This window comes from Spermophilus citellus (assembly GCF_964194105.1).
Source record: "Spermophilus citellus genome assembly, chromosome: 15".
In the NCBI taxonomy this organism is placed as follows: Eukaryota; Metazoa; Chordata; class Mammalia; order Rodentia; family Sciuridae; genus Spermophilus; species Spermophilus citellus.
In genome coordinates this window covers 60,033,205-60,053,732 of record NC_138195.1, presented here as the reverse complement: position 1 = coordinate 60,053,732, position 20,528 = coordinate 60,033,205, and the positions used below count along the sequence as shown (strand labels likewise).

General features: G+C 41.2%; 1 protein-coding gene and 1 pseudogene across 2 annotated transcripts; both read right to left on the bottom strand.

Moving 5' to 3' along the window:
* Positions 1-1,537: 1,537 nt before the first annotated feature.
* On the bottom strand, positions 1,538-7,250 carry LOC308634406 (interferon-induced protein with tetratricopeptide repeats 1B-like; annotated as a pseudogene). The gene is made up of 2 exons: positions 7,102-7,250; positions 1,538-2,971 (listed from the first exon to the last, which is right to left on the bottom strand). The product of its transcript is annotated as an interferon-induced protein with tetratricopeptide repeats 1B-like (transcript).
* A 3,551-nt stretch (positions 7,251-10,801) lies between these two features.
* Positions 10,802-19,396, bottom strand: LOC308634514 (interferon-induced protein with tetratricopeptide repeats 1B-like). The gene is made up of 2 exons (XM_081268371.1): positions 18,980-19,396; positions 10,802-12,490 (listed from the first exon to the last, which is right to left on the bottom strand). The coding sequence occupies exons 1-2, from the start codon at positions 18,982-18,984 to the stop codon at positions 11,086-11,088; spliced, it is 1,410 nt and encodes a 469-aa protein (XP_081124497.1). The 5' UTR covers positions 18,985-19,396; the 3' UTR covers positions 10,802-11,085.
* Between the last annotated feature and the right edge of the window lie 1,132 nt (positions 19,397-20,528).

Genomic DNA, 20,528 nt, shown 5'->3' with positions numbered 1-20,528 from the left:
TTAACCTCTTGTTTATTCATAGGAAGAGAGAAGCCCAATATGCCTGCATTCTGAGCCTTCAAACAGAGCACATTGGGGCTGAATGACAATGTGTTTCTCAGTGATGAGGCTCTCTTCTCTAGCCCCTTAAGGTGATCTGATTCCCCAGAAATGGTTCTCACAGCCATGCATACGAGAACATTCTTCAGAGCTGTGTGAAGTCCCCTTGGTGTCATGAAAACTGTCCTTGCTCTCCCGTTACCTGCCCGTGCAATCTTCTGAATTCATAGGCAGAGCCCAAGAAGAATACCCCTGTGCTGCATGTAAGATTATGGGTACAGCTTCGGTTCTTTTTACTGATGTTCTGCTGAGCTCTGCTTTTCCTAACTTTCTCTGGAAATATGCTGTATGTGGTCAGCGAGATTATCCAAAACTCCACTCGTGGAGAATGCTGATGCTGCCAACCTTTCAATGTCTGTTGTGCAAAGAGCCCTGACGTTGATACTACGCCACATGCACACCCTTTTTCACTTCCCTTTCTTTGGATTCCCAGGGCTGTGTGAGTTGGTTCCACAGTTCTCCATTTCATCACAAAACTTTTAATAAAAACATTTCATTATATTTATTAGAGCATATTAATTGTACAAAATAATGGGTTCCCCTGTGACATTTTCATACACATATCTAACAAACTTTGATTGTATCCACCAAATCTATTACCCTGCCTTATCCTTCTCCCCTTCCCTTACACACTTTTCTTTCACATCTGTCCTTATGTCATGTGGCCAACAAAACACACTGGAAGAGTTTGTACTTTTGGCAAATTTTAATGATCATTTCAGGGCAGATGAAAAACGGAGCGTATATCACACACCACCTAAAAACTATAGAAACTTCTTTATGTCTTTTTCTTTTTTTTTTATTGATTGTTCAAAACATTACAGAGCTCATGATATATCATTTTTCATACATTAGACTCAATTGGGTTTTGAACTCCCATTTTTCAACTTGCACATTTCACACAAGATTTGTTTTTCTTCTTCTTTTTATTTCCCTAAAACATCAAAAGTCTTGTTAGCTTGAACAAATTTCCAGCGATGCATTTTCATCAGCTTTTTCATTGCTATAACCAAAAGAGTCGACAGGAATGATTTTAGAGGAGGAAAAGTTGTCTTGCTCTTGGATTTTGAAGTGCCTCAGGGTATCTGGCCACATAAAAAAGAACCCCTTTGTGTTGAATTCTCCTTGGTCCAGGACAACAGCCTCACTCAAGGAGGAAGCAGTTCATTTCCAAGGCACAGTCATTAGGAAAAGGATCCTGATGTATCCAGCAGCTGCTGGGTGTCAAACAAGATTTTCATCCAGGGCCAATGAGTGCAGGGATGCCAGGAGAGAGGATGGATGCTCCTGGCCTAGGCACTAAGGAAGCAGGGAAAAGGCAGGAGCAGGCAGGGAGGGGAGAGGGCATGTGCTGCCCGATCTACTTTTTTATTTTGTCAGTCATACATTTCGGGAGGCACAGCAAGCAGGGAAGCTTGTTGTTCTATTTAGTTGTGAGTAGATGAAATGGAGGGTGGGGCCCCTTTCTCAAAACACAGGGTTCAGCTGATCAGGGAGCCTAGGAGCCCTCTCATAGCACAGCAGGGCCTCCTTCACTTCCCCTTTTAATTTATGGCTGAGCCCCAGGAGGCTGACACTCTCCACAACACTCACATTCTGGTTCACATGACTTTTAGCCAGTTTTTCTAAGGCACTTATAATTTTTTTTCCTGGTAAAGGACATTTCTTCTATCTTTAGACCTTTTAAATAGTGGGTGATTGCTTTGTCTTCAGATCTCATGTGAAATTGTTGGAAACGGCCATATTGGTAATGAATGTCATGCTGTATGTGGTCACCAAGTTTATCCATGCATAATGCTTTCTGAAAATTTTCCTCTGCCTCTCTGCACTGGCCTCTTACTGCATACATTTCAGCCATGAAAACGTAAGCCATCTCAAATCTTGGCCTTAATCTTAGAGTCTCTTGGAATTCTTTTATAGCCAATTGAACCATTCTGTGCACATTTTCTCTTTCTTGCCTTCTAGGGTTCATATTTCTCACATTCTTTACTTGAAACAGTTTTACCCTGTAGCAAAGCCCTAACTGGTGATGTAGGTAGGCAGAGTTGGGTCTTGCTTCCAAGACTTTCTTAAGGAGCTCAATAGCTTTATCCACACAGCCCTTTTTTCGGTAAAATTTGCTTGCATATTAAACCACAAAGGTTTGGGAGGATGTGCTGTTCAGAGCTTCCTCAATGTAGCCTTCTCCCTCTTTTTCCTGTCCTACCACCTGAAGCTTCAGGGCAAGGAGAACCTTAACATATGCATCTTCTGGGATTAACCTGACAGCTCTCTTTAGGGGCTCTAGAGAAATTATGTTTTCATCATCATAATCCAGATGGAAGGAGGAGATGGCGAACCCCAGGCTGAATTCAGGGTTTTCAGGCTCCACTCTCAGAGCCCTTTCAAAGCAGGCCTTGGCCTGCTCATAATTCTTTCTCCCACACTTCAGCAAGGCCCATCCTTCCTCATACTCCATCTCAGGAGACTCCAGCTTGTAGTGGGAGAGACTTCCAAACTTCTTGCAAGTGTCTTCCACCTTGTCCAGGTAAGTCTGGGCTTCTGCCAATCTGCCCATGTGGTGATACACCCAGGCACAGTTGCCCCAGGTCACCAGGCTCCTCAGGTCTGTCTGGTGTGCGTGCTCCCCCTGGACCAAGTCTTCAGCTTCTCTCAAGCTCTGCAGGGCCTCCTCATCTGGCCTTTCAGGTGCTTCACATAGGCCAGGAGGTTGTGAATCCCCACATTGTATCTGGTGTCTAGGAACTCAATCTCTTCCATGACCCTGCTTTCTAAATCTGGTGTTTCATTGTCTTCAATTTCCAGCCCCCACGTGAAGTGACATCTCAACTGCCGCAGCTTGTCCTGGATCCCATGATCATGTACATTCTCACTGTGAAACAAAAGTGGATTTTCTCTGTTAGGTGAGATATAGCCATAAGGAAAACTCCAGTGAAACACCTACTACAACATTAGTGCAAACTGAAAGTTTCACCTATTCAGATTTTTAAAAAATAAGTTTTAAAATATGTTTTAATTAATTATACATGACAATAGAATGCACTTTGATACATCACATATAATGGAGTATAATTTGTCATTCTTCTGGTTTTCCATAGTATAGAATTCTGCCAGTCTTACAGTTAATATGTGTACATAGGGTAATAATGTCTGATTCATTCTACTATCCTTCCTACCCACACACCTCTCCCCTCCATTCACTCTCTTCTACCTAATCTAAAGTAACTCTATTTTTCCATAGTGCCCCCATTGTGAAATAGCATCCATTTATCAGAGAAAACATTGAGCTTTTGATTTTTTGGTGTTGCCTTATTTCACATAGCATAATAGTATATTCTCCAGTTCCATTCCTTTACTGGAAATGCCGTATTTTATTCTTTTATAAAACTGATTAATAGTAACTTATATATATTATGTATGTGTGTGTGTATATGAATAAAAATGTTATGTAACAGACACTTCTTAAGAAACGATATACAATATACGATTTATTGATTCTTGATTTTACTGCTTGTGCTTCAGGAATCTCATTAAGGAAGTCAGATCCTAAGCTCACATGGTGAAGATTTGGACCTATTTTTCTTCTATTAGGCACAGGCTCTCTGCTCTAGTACCTAAAAGGAAACTATCATTAACATGAAGAGAAAGCCCACAGAATGGAGAACATCTTTACTACACACACATCAGATAGAGCACTAATCTCCAGGATATATAAAGACCTCAAAAAACTTAACATCAAAAAAGTAAATAACCCAACCAATAAATGGGCTAAGGAACTGAACAGACACTTCTCAGAAGAGGATATACAATAGACCATTTATTCATGCTTGATTTTACTTCTTGTTTTTTAGGAGTCTTGTTAAGGAAGTCAGGACCTAATCAGACATGTTGAAGATTTGGGACTATTTTTTCTTCTATTGGGTGCATGGTTTCTGATCTAATTCCTAGGTCCTTAATCCACTTTGAGTTGAGCTTTGTGCATGGTGAGAAATATTACTTCAATTTCATTTGGCTGCATGTGGATTTCCAGTTTTCTCAGAAACATTTACATTCAACTTCTCTAGTGTTTAGAGAAATGCAAATCAAAACTACTCTAAGATTTTGTCTCACATCAGAATGGTAATTATCAAGAATACAAGCAAAAATAAGTGTTAGCAGAGATGTGGGGAAAAAAGTACACTCATATATTGCTGGTGTCAAAGCAAATTGGTGCACATACTGTAGGAAGCAGTATGGAGATTCCATAGAAAATTGGAATGCACCACCATTTGACCCAGCTATCCCACTCCTCAGTCTATATCCAAAGGACTTAAAATCAGCATACTACAGTGACACAGCTATATCATTGTTCATAGCAGCTCAATTCACAATAGCTAAATTGTGGAACCAACCTAGATGCCCTTCAACAGATGAATGGATAAAGAAACTGTGGTATGTATACACAATGGAAAATTACTCATCATTAAAAGAGAATAAAATTATGGTGTTTGAAGGTAAATGGAAGGATCTGGAAATATCATGCTAAGGAAAGTAATCCAATCCCAAAAACCCAGAGGATGAATGTACTGTCTGATAAGTGGATACTGATCCATAATTGGGGGAGCTGGAGAATAGAGGAACACTGATTGCACAAAGCAGAGAGAGGGAAGGGGAGGGAACATGGGGGCAGGAGAGATGGTGGAATGAGATGAACATCATTACCCTAGGTACAAGTATAACTGCACATGTGGTGTGACTCTACATTGTATACAACCAGAGAAATGAAAAGGTGTGCTCCTTTTGTCTACAAAATGCATTCTTCTATCATGTATAACTAATTTGAACAAATTAAAACATAATCAATAGATGGGATGCGATTCAAACTAAAATGCTTCTTCTCAGCAAAAAAAAAAAAAATGATAACATGAAGAGAGAGCGAACAGAAAGGGAGAAAATCATTACCACATGCACCTCTGATATATCTCCAAGATATATCAATAACTCAAACACTCTAACACCAAAAAAGTAAATAACCCAATCAGTAAATGGACTCAGGAACTGAACAGACACTTCACAGGAGAACAAGTACAATTGATCAACAAATATATGAAAATATGTTAAACATCCTTAGCAATTAGAGAAATACAAATCAAAACTACTCTAAGATTTCATCTACCCCAGTCAGAATGGCAATATTCACGAATACAAGCAAATATAAATGTTGGTGAGGATGTGGGGAAAAGGCAAACTCATACATTGCTGGGGGGCCTGCAAATTGCTGCAACCTTTATGGAAAGCAATGTGGAGATTCCTCAGAAAATGTGGCATGGAACCACCATTTGACCCAGGTATCCCCTCCTGGGTCCAAACCCAAAGGATTTAAAATGAGCATATAACAATGATGCAACTGCTGCAGTCTGGCTGGGCACAAACCACTGAGCCACCACAAAGCACTTGTATGTTCAAACAGGAAACTTTATTGCCTGAACTCCAACAGCACTCCATGCACCCTCCCCGGGAACTCTCCCAAACGCCACCCACGTGGCCCCTCTAGGCACCCGACACCAACCGGAACTCCCACCACTGGAACTTCACCAACCAACACGAACTCCCCAGGAATCCTCTTGAGAACTCCAAAGTAGCGGGAGCCCGAGGCGGACAGCAGGGATCTATATACAATTGAATCAATCCAGCATCATCTTAATGGCTCGCCTCTCAACCATTAATTCTGGCAAAATGCCAGGGGCCATTCGGACTCAGTTGTGGTCCTCAACATCTCCCCCCTTCTGTTTAATCAAACAATAAGCAATGTGGCTTAGGCACCATGCCTGTTTAGGTTGTCCAATTCTACATATGGTCTTACCCGTCATTGGATCAGCTGACCTCAAGGCGTCAGCCTCCTGTCCAGATTGGTACCATTGTAATTGGATCTACCCATCATTGACTACAGGTCCAGCATAAAGCCTTACTTGTGGATAGGCCTTTGCACCAGTGGGGGGGGGGGGTGAGGTTCTTTGCCTCACCTCTGTTGGCCCCCAAATTTGTCCTTGGTGCCAGTGGAGGGATGAGGTTCTTTACCTCATGTCTGTTGGCCCCCAAATTTGGCCTTGGTGCCAGTGGGCGTGTGAGGTCCTTTTACTCCTGTGGGAATGATTTGAACTCCCATCTCTGGAGTTAGTACTGCTCTGGCAGAGGTGCAGATGTCCAACCTTGCACTTCCTGTGGTTTGTCTGATGAGAGATCTGATGGATAATGTGTCCTGAACACTACCCTGATGGTGTTGCTGGGTTCCTCCATGGTGTTGCTGGGTTCCTCCAGTGCCCCGTATATTTGTGGTCGTGGGCCCCAGAGCATTGGGCCCCCCTGTCCATTTTTTGGCAATGGAGCCTGATGCCTTTCTCCATGATATCATGGGTAAACACCTGGTTCTTGTCCATTTTTTGATAATGGAGTACCCTCTATGGTGGTTGAGAATGGCATTCATTAGCCCAATGTCTCCCTCTACGGCATCATGGGCAAATACCCGGTATTCTACCTCTTTTATACCTAGTTTTGTTAAACCATCTTCCTATGGGACAATTGCTTTTAAAATGTCCTGTTTGTTCACATTTGCAGCATGTTTTTGGCCTGGTAACGAAAGCCTGTTGTACTGAAGCTGCCAAGACTTGCCCTTGTTCATTAATTTCTCTACATAATTTAATATATGTGTTTAAATCTTCATTTTTCCTTGGTCTAATGACCTCTTTGCACCAACGATTTGCTTGCTTATATGCCAGTTGTTTTATTAATGGCATTGCTTGTTCTATATCCCCCAAAACTCTGGTAACTGTTTGAATAAGCCTATCTACAAATTCAGCGTAAGGTTCATTAGCGCCCTGTATTACCTTAGATAATTGACATTGTAAATCTCCATGTCCTTGTAAAGTCTTCCATGCCCTAACTGCATCTGCAGCAATTTGTGAGTATATAGCAGGATCATATCTAATTTGTTGCTGCTGATCCTCATAAGGTCCTTTTCCTAACAACATATCTAGGTTTCGCTGAGGATAACTGGCTGCTGCATATCGCCCAGCCATCTCAGTGGAAAATTCTTCGTTGGCAACCTTCCATAACAAATACTGCCCTCCATTTAGCACAGTTTTACACATTCTAGCCCAATCTGCTGGCGTCATGTCCAAGTTGTTAATGGATTCGACCATGCTTACAGTGAAGGGTGCTTGGGGACCATAGGTTGTTACAGCCTCCTTTAACTGCTTCACTGTTTTGAAATCTAAAGCACGGTGAATTTGCTGCCCTCCTGCCTGATCAAGTACAGGGCATGCTAATCTTTGAGGTCCTGTCTCAGGATCCCATCTATCAACAGCATATGTTGTCTGTACAGGTGGAGCTGTTCGTTGGACACTTACGCTCTCTGGTGATAGAAAGGTGTTAGTAGCAGCCTCCTGTTTTAACTTTTTGCCTGATAGTCCTTCCTCATTTTCTTCCTCTGTCTGACTAGCTCAAGAGACCTTCTCTTTTACTTGGTCTAAAATGTCTTCCTCCATAGTCAGAACCTCTAACAATTTACTTAACACTCTTTCAGTTTGTTTTTTACTAATTTCTAATCTACTATAAAGATAATGCAACCCAACAAGATAACACAAAACAAAACCGAAACAGAATGAAACAAAAACGGAACAAAAAATCGTTGTATCAATTTTCCTGTTTTCTTGAAATGTATTTTCGTGGTCTATCTCTATCTCTTCTCAGGGCCGAACAACTTCAAACCTTGAGCAAACCATTTTACCCAGTTTGCCTGAGAAAGTTCTAGGGACAGGCAGCTTAAAACAAAAACAAAACAAATTAAAATGAGAACAGATTGTTTTTTGATTTTTTTTTTTTTTGAGGTTTGCATTTATATTTATTCACTGGGATGAAATGAAAAGACTCTTACAATAAGCCAATCAAGCACAGTATGTGTGGATAACCAACTTCATAAAAAATGATAATAGGGATGATTTTAAAGTTTTAGTCATGGAAAATATTGCAAACAGATGATACCTACATTTTTAATTTATTGCTAAATAAAACCATTTAGCCTATTGATCAGCACAGGTAATAGGATTTATCCCTTTATTAGATTAGTCCTGACACATATAAAATTGCATTAATTGTGCACGTAGGGTGATTGTTTTATTTGCTTTATGTTGATATCTAACTCTGCTATTACCCAACACTTTTTATGTACTCTCCACTGCCTCCGTGATTGACTACAGAACAAGTGCTAGTTCATGGGTGGCAAACATGAGGCAAGTGCAGGTATCCATTTTCTCTTTTCATCTCATTTTTGCCAGGGAAGCTGATGCAGGCTACTCCACAGGAATGACGAGACACATGGCCTAGCCACTATTGTGTCTGTAGCCAGCCACTCAACCCATATCTTTTTGAACTCACCTAAGACCAGCTCTGCAGAGTTTAACCTGATCTGCTAACTTGATGACTTGTAAACTAAGAAAAGCCTTGTTTTAAACCATCAATTTGGGGCTGCTTTTACTAAGCAGCATTATTATGCAGCAGAGAGAAATATTTTGGCCTTAAGAAGACATCAAAAATAATACAAAGAAAAATGTATGTAAATAGCCACACCCATTGGAATTGATACTTAAGGTTTTTTTTTTTTTTTTTTTTTTTTTTTTTTTAGTTTCAATCACAAAAAATTCAGTTAGATGGCATCTGAAGTCTAGTTCTTGTTAAAGGAAAACATAATGAATTGACGACTGGATTTGTGAAAGATGTATTCCTGTATCAGACAGACAGTTAGACTTGGTCACCCATTCTCTCGCCTTCCTTCAGGAGCAAGCAATTTCACTTACCCCCAAGCTTCAGGCGTTCCCTGCATGGGCCACCAAATGCCGCAGTCTGGCTGGGCACAAGTCATCAAGCCGCCACAAAGCACTTGTATGTTCAAACAGGAAACTTTATTGCCTGAACTCCAACAGCACTCCATGCACCCTCCCCGGGAACTCTCCCAAATGCCATCCACGTGGCCCCTCTCAGGCACCAGACACCAACCGGAACTCCCACCACTGGAACTTCACCAATGAACATGAACTCCCCAGGAATCCTCTTGAGAACTCCAAAGTAGCGGGAGCCCGAGGCAGACAGAAGGGGTCTATATACAATTGAATCAATCCAGCGTCATCTTAATGGCTCGCCTCTCAATCATTACTTCTGGCAAAATGCCAGGGGCCATTCCGACTCAGCTGTGGCCCACAACATGAAACGACATCAATGTATTTAGATCTTTAAGCTATGCATGAATAGTGATTGTAGTTTGCTTGGCTTCATAGCATTGTTCTGGCACATTCTAAGCCAGTCACCACTCCATTCTTTAGAATCACATTTGTAAAGTTATGATAACAATGGCACTTGTCACCCTGGCCTTTAGGAACATTAATAAGCCTACTTATGCAGAGCACATTCCATATCACATGCTATGTAAAAGGTTTTTATTTAACTATTAGTAAAAAATAAGAAAGACTGATTAGAAGTGCATTAGAAGACCATTAAACTGAGAATAATATGTGACAAAGGCTTTTATTTTCCCCCTGAGAAATGAACACAAGGCCTCATACATTCTAGGCAATAGTTCTACCACTAAACTACATCCCTAGCCATTTTGCGCTGGCACAAGTGCAGAGATAAGATAAAAAATTAGAGCTGGAGAAAACGAAACTTGAAGAAATGTAATGTCAGTACTAGCTTCTGAGTGTTTTCCCGGAATTCTAGACCATCTCTGTAGACACTGAACAGTTATGAGAACCTACAGACCTCTGTGAACCTCCTTTCTCTTGGCTAATAAAAAAAAAAGTGATTTGGAATAGCTATGCAGATCTCGACCCTCATAACACAGAAGGGTCATGTGCAGGGAAGTTTTAAAAGTAATTCCTACTAGGCCCTGCCCAAGATCTATGGAACTCCTTTCTGGATGTGCAGTGGGCCCCCAGACTCAATGTTAAAAAGGAATTCTGAGGGGATGGATTTAGCTGTGCACCTGGGCTCTGATCAGGGCCTCAGAGATCCCTGGTGCTTATTGTATGTCTGAACTGGTCTTGTTCACTGGTGTGGGACCCAATCTCTGGCCCCACTTCCCTTTCTTTGAGGTCAATATCAATGTCTTCCTTACTCTATGTTGTTGCCCTCCCGACACAGTGGACAAGGAACTCCTCATTCTCTTTTTGATACATAGGATGGCCATTCTAGTGGTACATAATAATAATAATGGTTATTGTTATATAGTATTATATTTACTGATCTGGTTTGTTCAGCTTTTTCCTTGCTGTAACCAAGAGACCTGACAGGAATGATTTTAGAGGACGAAAAGTTGTCTTACTCTTAGATCTTGAAGTACTTGAGGAGACCTGGCCACATAAGAAAGAAACCCTGGCAGGGTATGATAGCCTGCATCTTTAATCACAGCTGCTCTGCAGGCTGAGACAGGAAGACTGAGAGTTCAAAGCCAGCCTCAGCAACTATAAGGCACTCAACAACTTAGTGAGATCCTGTCTCTAAATAAAATACAAAAAATATTTGTGGGTTAGTTTTTGAATGCTCCTGAGTTTAATTCCCAGGACCCCCCCACCACCATCAAAAAAAAAAAAAAAAAGAACCCTTTCTGTTGAATTCTCCTTGGTCCAGGACAACAGTCTCACTCAAGGAGGAAGCACTTCATTTCTAAGGCACAGTCTTTAGCAAAAGGATCCTGGTGGATCCAGCAGCTGCTGGGTGTCAAACAGGATTTTCATCCAGGGCCAATGAGTGCAGGGATGCCAGGAGAGAGGATGGATGCTCCTGGCCTAGGCACTAAGGAAGCAGGGAGAAGGCAGGAGCAGGCAGGGAGGGGAGAGGGCATGTGCTGCCCGATCTACTTTTTTATTTCGTCAGTCGTACATTTTGGGAGGCAGCAAGCAGGGAAGCTTGTTGTTCTATTTAGTTGTGAGTAGATGAAATGGAGGGTGGGGCCCTTCCTCAAAACACAGGGTTCAGCTGATCAAGGAGCCTCAGAGCCTTCTCATACCACCTCAGGGCCTCGTTCATTTCCTCTTTTAATTCATCGGTGAGCCCCTTGAGGCTGACACTCTTCACATCTCTCAGATTCTGGTTCACCTGGCTTTTAGCCAGTTTTTCTAAGGCACTTATGAGTTTTTTCCTGGCAAAGGACTTTTCTTGTATCTTTAGACCTTTTAAATAGTGGGTGATTGCTTTGTCTTCAGATCTCATGTGAAATTGTTGGAAACGGCCATAGCGGTGATGAATGTCTTGCTGAATGCAGGGAGCAATATTGTCCATGCATAATGCTTTCTGAAAATTTTTCTCTGCCTCTTCATACTTGTGTATTTCTGCATACATTTCAGCCATGTAAACGTAAGCCATCTCTAATCTTGGCTTTAATCTTACAGTCTCTTGAAATTCTTTTATAGCCAATTGAACCCATCTGTGCACATTTTCTCTTTCCTGCCTTCTAGGGTTCACATTTGTTGCATCCTTTACTTGAGACATTTTTGCCCTGTAGCAAAGCCCTAACTGGTGATGCAGGGAGGCAGAGTTGGGTCTTTCCTCCAAGGCTTTCTTAAGGAGCTCAATAGCTTTATCCACACAGCCTTTTTTTCGGTAAAATTTGCTTGCATATTGAAAGACATAGGGCTGGGAGGATGTGCTGTTCAGAGCTTCCTCAATGTAGCCTTCTCCCTCCACTTCCTGTCCTACATCCTGAAGCTTCAGGGCAAGGAGAACCTTAACATATACATCTTCTGGGTTTAAACTGACAGCTCTCCTCAGGGGCTCTAGAGAAATTACATTTTTATCATCATAATCCAGATGGAAGGAGGAGATGGCGAACCCCAGGCTGAATTCAGGGTTTTCAGGCTTCCCGCTCAGAGCCCTTTCAAAGCAGGTCTTGGCCCTCTGATAGTGCTTTCTCCCACACTTCAGCAAGGCCCATCCTTCCTCACACTCCATCTCAGGAGACTCCAGCCTGTAGCGGGAGAAACTTGTGAACTTCTTGCAAGTGTCCTCCACCTTGTCCAGGTAAGTCTGGGCTTCTGCCAATCTGCCCATGTGGTGATACACCCAGGCACAGTTGCCCCAGGTCACCAGGCTCCTCAGGTCTGCCTGGTCTGCGTGCTCCCTCTGGACCAAGTCTTCAGCTTCTCTCAAGCTCTGCAGGGCCTCCTCATGCTGGCCTTTCAGGTGCTTCACATAGGCCAGGAGGTTGTGAATCCCCACATTGTATCTGGTGTCTAGGAACTCAATCTCTTCCATGACCCTACTTTCTAAATCTGGTATTTCATTGTCTTCAATTTCCAGCTCCCACGTGAAGTGACATCTCAACTGCCGCAGCTTGTCCTGGATCCCATGATCATGTGCATTCTCACTGTGAAACAAAAGTGGATTTTGTCTTTAGGTGAGGAACAGTCATAAGGAAAACTCCAGTGAAACACCTACTACAACATTAGTGCAAACTGAATGTTTCCCCTGTATTCAGATTTTTAAAAATAATTTTAAAAATATGTTTTAATTAGTTATACATGACAGTATAATGCACTTTTTTGCATCATATATAATGGAATATAATTTGCCATTCTTCTGGTTGTCCATAGTATAGAATCCTCCCAGTCTTATAGTTAATGTGTGTACTTAGGATAATAATGTCTGATTGATTCTACTATCATTCCTACCCACACACCCCTCCCCTCCATTCACTCTCTTCTACCTAATCTAAAGTAACTCTATTTTTCCATAGTGCCCCCATTGTGAATTAGCATTCATTTATCAGAGAAAACATTGAGGTTTTGGTTTTTTGATGTTGCCTTATTTCACTTAGCATAATATTCTCCAGCTCCATTCCTTTACTGGTAAATGCCATAATTTTATTCTTTTATAAAGTTGAGTAATAGTAAATCATATATATTGTGTATGTGTGTGTATGTATATATATAATACATATATTATATATATAAAATACATATATTATATATATATATAAATGAATAAAAATGTGATGTAACAGACACTTCTCAGAAGAGGATATACAATAGACCATTTATTGGTTCTTGATTTCACTGCTTGTGCTTTAGGAGTCTTGTTAAAGAAGTCAGGACTTAAGCAGACACGATGAAGATTTGGGATTATTTTTTCTTCTATTGGGTGCACGGTTTCTGATCTAATTCCTAGGTCCTTAATCCCCTTTGAGTTGAGCTTTGTGCATGGTGAGAAATATTTCTTCAATTTCATTTGGCTACATGTGGATTTCCAGTTTTCCCAGAAACATTTACATTCAACTTCTCTAGTGTTTAGAGAAATGCAAATCAAAACTACTCTAAGATTTTGTCTCACATCAGAAAGGCAATTATCAAGAATACAAGCAAAAATAAGTGTTAGCAAGGATGTGGGGATAATAGTACACTCATACACTGCTGGTGGCTGAGCAAATTGGTGCAACTACTGTGGAAAGCAGTTTGGATATTCCATAGAAAATTGGAATGCAACCACCATTTAATCCAGCTATCCTACTACTCAGTCTATATCCAAAGGACTTAAAATCAGCATACTACAGTGACACAGCTATATCATTGTTCATAGCAGCTCAATTCACAATAGCTAAACTGTGGAACCAACCTAGATACTCTTCAACAGATGAAAGAATAAAGAAACTGTGGTATGTATACACAATCGAATATTACTCAGCATTAAAAGAGAATAAAATTATGGCATTTGCAGGTAAATGGAAGGAGCTGGAGAATATCATACTAAGGAAAGTAATCTAATCTCAAAAACCCAGAGGCTGAATGTACTGTCTGATAAGTGGATACTTATCCATAATTGGGGGGAGGTGGAGAATGGAGGCACATTGATTGCACAAATTGGAGAGAGGGAAGGGGAGGGGACATGGGTGCAGGAGAGATGGTGGAATGAGATGAACATCATTACCCTAGGTACAAGTATAACTGCACATGTGGTGTGACTCTACATTGTCTACAACCAGAGAAATGAAAAGGTGTGCTCCATTTGTGTAGAATGAATCAAAATGAATTCTTCTATCATGTATAACTAATTTGAACAAATTAAAACATAATCAATAGATGGGATGCGATTCAAACTAAAATGCTTCTTCTCAGCAAAAAAAAAAATGATAACGTGAAGAGAGTTGGCGTATGCAACCAGAAGTTGAATAGTGCACAGTGGCCATCTGCAGGCTGGAGAGCTGGGAAAACCAGTAGCTGGGCAGTCCAAGAGGCTGAAGCCTCAGAACAAGAGGGATCAATGGTGCTATTCGAGTCTGAGCACTAAGCCTCCTGGAGAATCACTGTCAGAGTCTGCTTCAGAAAAGTAAAGAAGAGAGAGTCTGATATCCCCAGATATGGTAGCAGCAATCAAGAAGACTTTCAGTAAGAATCCAGCTTGCATCTGCTGCTGTTTCTTTGTTCTTCCAACTTTTATTACATTTAAACCATCATCCTATTGGAGGTTCTCCTTTTGGTTAGGCTATCCCACATGCCAATCATTCCTAGACTCACTATCATTGACACACCCATAATCCTCAGCATCTCTTATCACAATCAAGTTGGCAATGCAGATTAACCATTACACAAAGGCACTGAGATAGCCAAAATAATCTTGAGAACAAAGAACAAAGCTGGACCTCTCACACTTTCTGATTTCAGAGGTGAATACAAAGCTATAGAAATCCAAACATTATGGTGTGGTGTAATGACCACATGAAAGATATAAGAAACACAAAGACCAAGAAAAGAGAGACCCTGGAAATAAACTCTTGTCTGTAGAGTTACATTAGTCAGCCCAGGCTGCCATAATAACAAAGCATGTGGTGGCAAAACTCTTCTCAGGGTTCTGGACGCTAGAATTGCAAGTAAAAGTGTGTGCCTATGGTTCCTAGCAAGGGCTCTTTACAGAAGGCCACTGACTGGGAGATGGCCATATGAATCATTTATTTTTTAAATATTTCTTAGTTGTAGGTAGACACAACCTTTATTTTATTTACTTATGTGGTGTTGAAAATTGAACCCTCATATATGCTAGGCAAGCGCTCTACCACTGAGCCAAAACCCCAGCCCAGTGGTCACTTTCTTTGTACTTCACTAGGCCATCCCTCCCTGGCCCGTGGATTCAGACAACTTAAATATCCCTTTACCTTCTTCTAATGACATTGACCCTAGAGAAGTAAGGCCTCATCCTATGTTTCTCCTTAATCTTTGTACCTCCTTCTAGACCCTATCTCAAGAGACTGTCACATTAAGCTAATATTTAGAGATTTGAACTTGTGATTTGGATTCAGTTAAGAACACTGATGAAACAACTTTGACAAGCATGTCAAGTCCACTCACTGGGATAAAGGACAGTCTTTACAACTAATGTTGTGGAAAAACTAGAACATCAGTTGTACAACAGTGTGTTGGACATCTACCTCATTTAGTATACCAAATGACTCAAAATGAATTAAAAACCTAAATGTGAGACGAAAACAATAAAACTTGCAGAGGAAAATATAAGGGAAAAGCTTCTTGACATTGCATTTGACAATGCTTTCTTGGCTGTGACAACCAAATCACAGGAAACAACAGAAAAAGGGATGAGTTGAACTTGACCAAAATGAAGAAATTTGTGCATCAAAGGCCACCATCAACAGACTGATAAAAGAGCTCCCAGAATGATAGAAAATATTTGCAACCACTATCTGAAATGAGTGTATCTTTAGCATACATTGATGCTCAAAACAATTGGAAACAGGTTTGAAACCAACACTTGTGCATGGATGTTTATTGTAGCACTATCTATAGCCAAAGGTGACAACTGCACAAATGTTCATGAATTAATAAATGGATAAGCAGATGTCATATACCCACACAACTGGATATTATTCAGCCATGGAAAGCAACAAAGGCTGATACATGTTACAATAGGGAAGAGCCTTGAAATCATGATGGTCCCCAGGTGTAGGTGTGTGTGCCTGTAATCCAGCTTATCAAGAGGCTGAGGCAGGGGGACTGCAAGTATGAGTCTACCCTGGGCAACTTAGTGAGAGCCCTTATCACAAAATAATGTGAAAAAGGGCTAGGAATGTAGCTCTATGGTAGAGTGCTTGCCTCACCTGAGAGAGGTCCTGGGTTCAATGTTCAGTGCTGCCCCCTTCCAAAAAGCAAATTTATGGCAGATGAAGGGATACAGGATAAAAGGACATTGTAGTGTTCATTTTTTTTTTCTTCTTTAGTTTTGAGATTTCTCCTGGAAGTGATTGTAAACTCTTGTCCTGCTCTGATGTAACTTCATGGTATTTGTTCCTGGATATCTGCAGTGTGCCTTCAGTGGCTACTTCTTCATCCTGGTGTACAGCCCAGTACCTGTGTGTCTGACCCATGACCAGGTGTCCCCTGTCCCCTCACAGCAAACCTCTTTATACCGGAAAACCATCCAGTGGCTTCTGTTGGACCTTCTCTACCTTCTTCACAACAAAGTAACCACTCTCCACTGCAGACATGTCCATCAGGAGAGACACAGAGGCAGCCACTCCAAGACACAGGGGAAATAACAGAAGCAAGTTCTCACTAACAGATCCCAGAGAAAAGACAGCAAGACCCGTTTCAGGGAGAACAGGAATTGGGGAGCTTCAGGGACACTGAAGCTTAAGCAGTGGGTGGGCATAAAAAGAGAAAGAAGATCGCCTCTTTGGGATGATCCTTTACTGGGGTCTACAACATCACTTAGATGAGAAATGTGCAGAGAATATTAATTGGTCAGCTTTGAGCAAGTTGGTTCTAGTTCTAAGGGGTCATGGTGTCACTGAGATATGGTCCTGTGGCATATCTACCCAGTCTGGGAAGGGCTTAGGGGTCAGTTGGGTAAATCTCCTTAGGCGTGAATTATTGTCTGGTCCCAAAGGAGATCCCACAAAATTGGTTACCAGGAGGAGTTTGCAGAAGGCAGATGTCTGGATCAGTCACCCTGAGGAGTTGGGAGGTGGTAAAGAACTGGAAGCTGTGTCAAGGGAGACTTAGCTCTGTTTCCACATGAGAAAGGCCAACTCGTCTTCAAAATGGAGACTGAGGCAACATAAAATTGAAGGAATCCACTCCTGTCACATATTGTACGTGTCCATTCATGTGACAGAACCAAATAGGCAAATGCAGAAAATTTGCTGGGGCCTGGAGCAAGGGCCGAGTAGGAAGTGACAATGTATACGAGGTATCTTCTCACAGTTATTAGACATCCTTAAACTATATCATGGTGATGCTCCCACAACATGGTGAAGATGCTAAACACCAATAAATTTTAGTGCTTAAAATTTTTAAATGGCAAATGATGTCGCATTTTACGCATATTTCTTTCCTGGTACATATTGAAATTAAAATTTTAGAACTCATTAGGATGTATTCTGAAATGAGGTCAGGAACCTGCATTGTAACTCTTTTGGAGCAATAGGCTTAAGAGTTTAATGAACTGTCTTTTTCGTATCTCAGTTCCACCTCTAATGGACTGGGTGACCTTAGCTTATCTAAATCTGACATCACCCCCCTTTGCAACATTAGGATATATGATTATCTCATTGTTTTCTTTTAAGATTTAAATGTAATAATTTACAAAACAGTTTTAGAAAACAGTCTGGCATTGAATAATTATTGAGGATGAGATAACTACTATATATCCTTTGGTATTATTACTATTTCTCATTTTAGGTATCAGTTACAAGTGTATATTTGACACAGGGTTGACTTGTGGTTTTGTAGTTCCTGGAAATTCTGCCTCTCTCAAATTTTGCCCAGTGGAACTCTTAGGGGACATTTGCAAGTCAATATTAACTAGAGGATTTTTATCTTTTGATCTGAGTAGTTGCTTGATTTAAGATTCGGTTGGGACCATAGAGAAATTCCCATTTAGCCCTTCCTGTAAGGAAGATGTGAATGTTCCTAAGCTCAGAAGTCCAGCCAAGACCCATGGACAGGTGGATGCCAAGAACCTGCAGGTAATGGGCAGCCCCAGGAAATGTGATCTGATCAAATTCAATCTAATCACAGCTTCATCAGAGTTGGCCCCTCAGAAGGTGAGTTGAGGAGTCTCCAGAAGAAGGCCATGAGCTTCTCCCACCCCATCCCCACAGTATCTCCCCAGACATCTGGGAGGTTCCACTGAAGCTCATATTGCTGTGTGGGTCCTAATTTTCCAGCAAAATGAGGAATGAAGAGAAAGAGATGTCTCTAATCAGAGATCCGACAAACTGATCTCCTTTCCCTAGATGGAAAATAGTGTGATGAAAAAAATCTCGCAATCTGGAATGATTTTCTCCTTTCCTGCAAACTCTCTCCCTTTTTCCTGTCTTTCTTTATGAAGCATGAAGACAGCTTCATAAGGCCAACAGAAATGAAAATGCCTACACTAATACAACAGCTCAAGTTCTGGTATGAATGCACTAGCGGGTAACACACTCACATGTACACATCAGTCTATGAACAGATACTCAAATAGAAAATTTAGGATGCCTGAAAATCAACCTGTTGAGATAATATTGATTAACATTGCTTCTAATCCTTAAGACATAATGGCAAAAAAGCAGAGAAATGAGGGTGCAGTCATGGGATAAATGGAGGAATATTGATTAGGCAAAGGGGAGGGAGAGATGGGGAAAGGGAATGGGGGCAGGAAAGATGTTGGAATGCAATAGCAGTCATTACCCTAGGTACATGTATGATTGCATATATGGTATGATGCTACATCATGTACAACGAGAGATGAAAAGTTATGCTGCAATTGTCTACAAAGAAAAATTCATTCTGCTGTCATATATACCTAATTAAAATAAATAGATTAATTAATTTAAAAATAAATAAACAAATAGCAGAGAAATTCTCACCTCATGGTTGCTGTGAATGAGGTTGCAGTTCTGAAGTATTTTCAGTCAGGTTGGTTTCTCAGAGATCTCGTTGCTGGTGTGTAGGTCTTCTTATAGTGAAACCTCAGGGCTTTATAAGCAACAGATGATGTAATTTGAAGGTGTGTCCTTGCAATTTGGAACTGGAATCTGAAAGTCAAAAGTGCAACTCAACTTGGCATGTTCCTGGTCAAAGAAACTGAAACTTAAGCAGAGATAGAAATTCCTTCTTTGTTTCCTTCTGAGAACTGGATGAGAGAAGGCTGGTGACAGCAGTTGTTCTGAGGTGTGAATTCCTGTCTCCCAGCCTGGGGGACATTCTGGGTGCAAGGACTTGGGAGTTACTTCAGAGTCCCCCGAGTCAGGAGGACCTATGGAAATGGCTGTGTGAACTTGGAGAAGTCATGCCTCCCCTTTGCCCATCTGGAATAGGGATTGTTCAGATATGGCGTAAAATTCTATAATTATCTGAATGAAGTCTTATTCCAAGTGTGCTGCCTTTCTCAGAGAGGTTGTTTTACTAAGTAGTCTATATTGTGCTTACCTTCTAGAGAGTCCTAAATGGTCTATTAACCTCTTGTTTATTCATAGGAAGAGAGAAGCCCAATATGCCTGCATTCTGAGCCTTCAAACAGAGCACATTGGGGCTGAATGACAATGTGTTTCTCAGTGATGAGGCTCTCTTCTCTAGCCCCTTAAGGTGATCTGATTCCCCAGAAATGGTTCTCACAGCCATGCATACGAGAACATTCTTCAGAGCTGTGTGAAGTCCCCTTGGTGTCATGAAAACTGTCCTTGCTCTGCCTTTACCTGCCCGTGCAATCTTCTGAATTCATAGGCAGAGCCCAAGAAGAATACCCCTGTGCTGCATGTAAGATTATGGGTACAGCTTCGGTTCTTTTTACTGATGTTCTGCTGAGCTCTGCTTTTCCTAACTTTCTCTGGAAATTTCTCCCTTTTCCTGGCTTTTGTGGTGATGTCATGGCTCTCCAATAGCTTACAGAGAGCAAACTCACCCCAGCCTCAGTTCATTTAATCATGGCAAAGCCCTTTATTGGGAGGAGGTGTCAGACTTCCTTCTCTGGAAAGCTGAATCTGAATGTGCTGGGCCTGTCATGTATAATTTCGGTACCACAGTCAACCATGTTTTCCCTGTGGCCTGAACATAAAAACAATATTGTTCTCAAACAGAGAAGAACATCAGGCAATTGAACTGGGATAAAGGGAATATGAGATAAGACATGGAAATTCCTGAAGTTGTTTTTTTTCTTTTTTGGCTTTTCCCTCATAGTTGTGTGGTCAAGAGTCATGGTGCAAGTCCAAATGCAGCATTTTATGCTTCTCGGATGAGTGTTGATTTGTCAAAAGCACATTACCAGTGACTATATTGCTGGACCATACGTCCTTCTTAGGTGCAGAAACCCAGTGACTGGTCAGCGTTGGGAAATACATTTGCCTCACACCCTACCAAGGAACAAGAGCCCTTTGTGGACTCTCATGGAGGTTGGTGTCTAGTATCTGGACTGCTTAG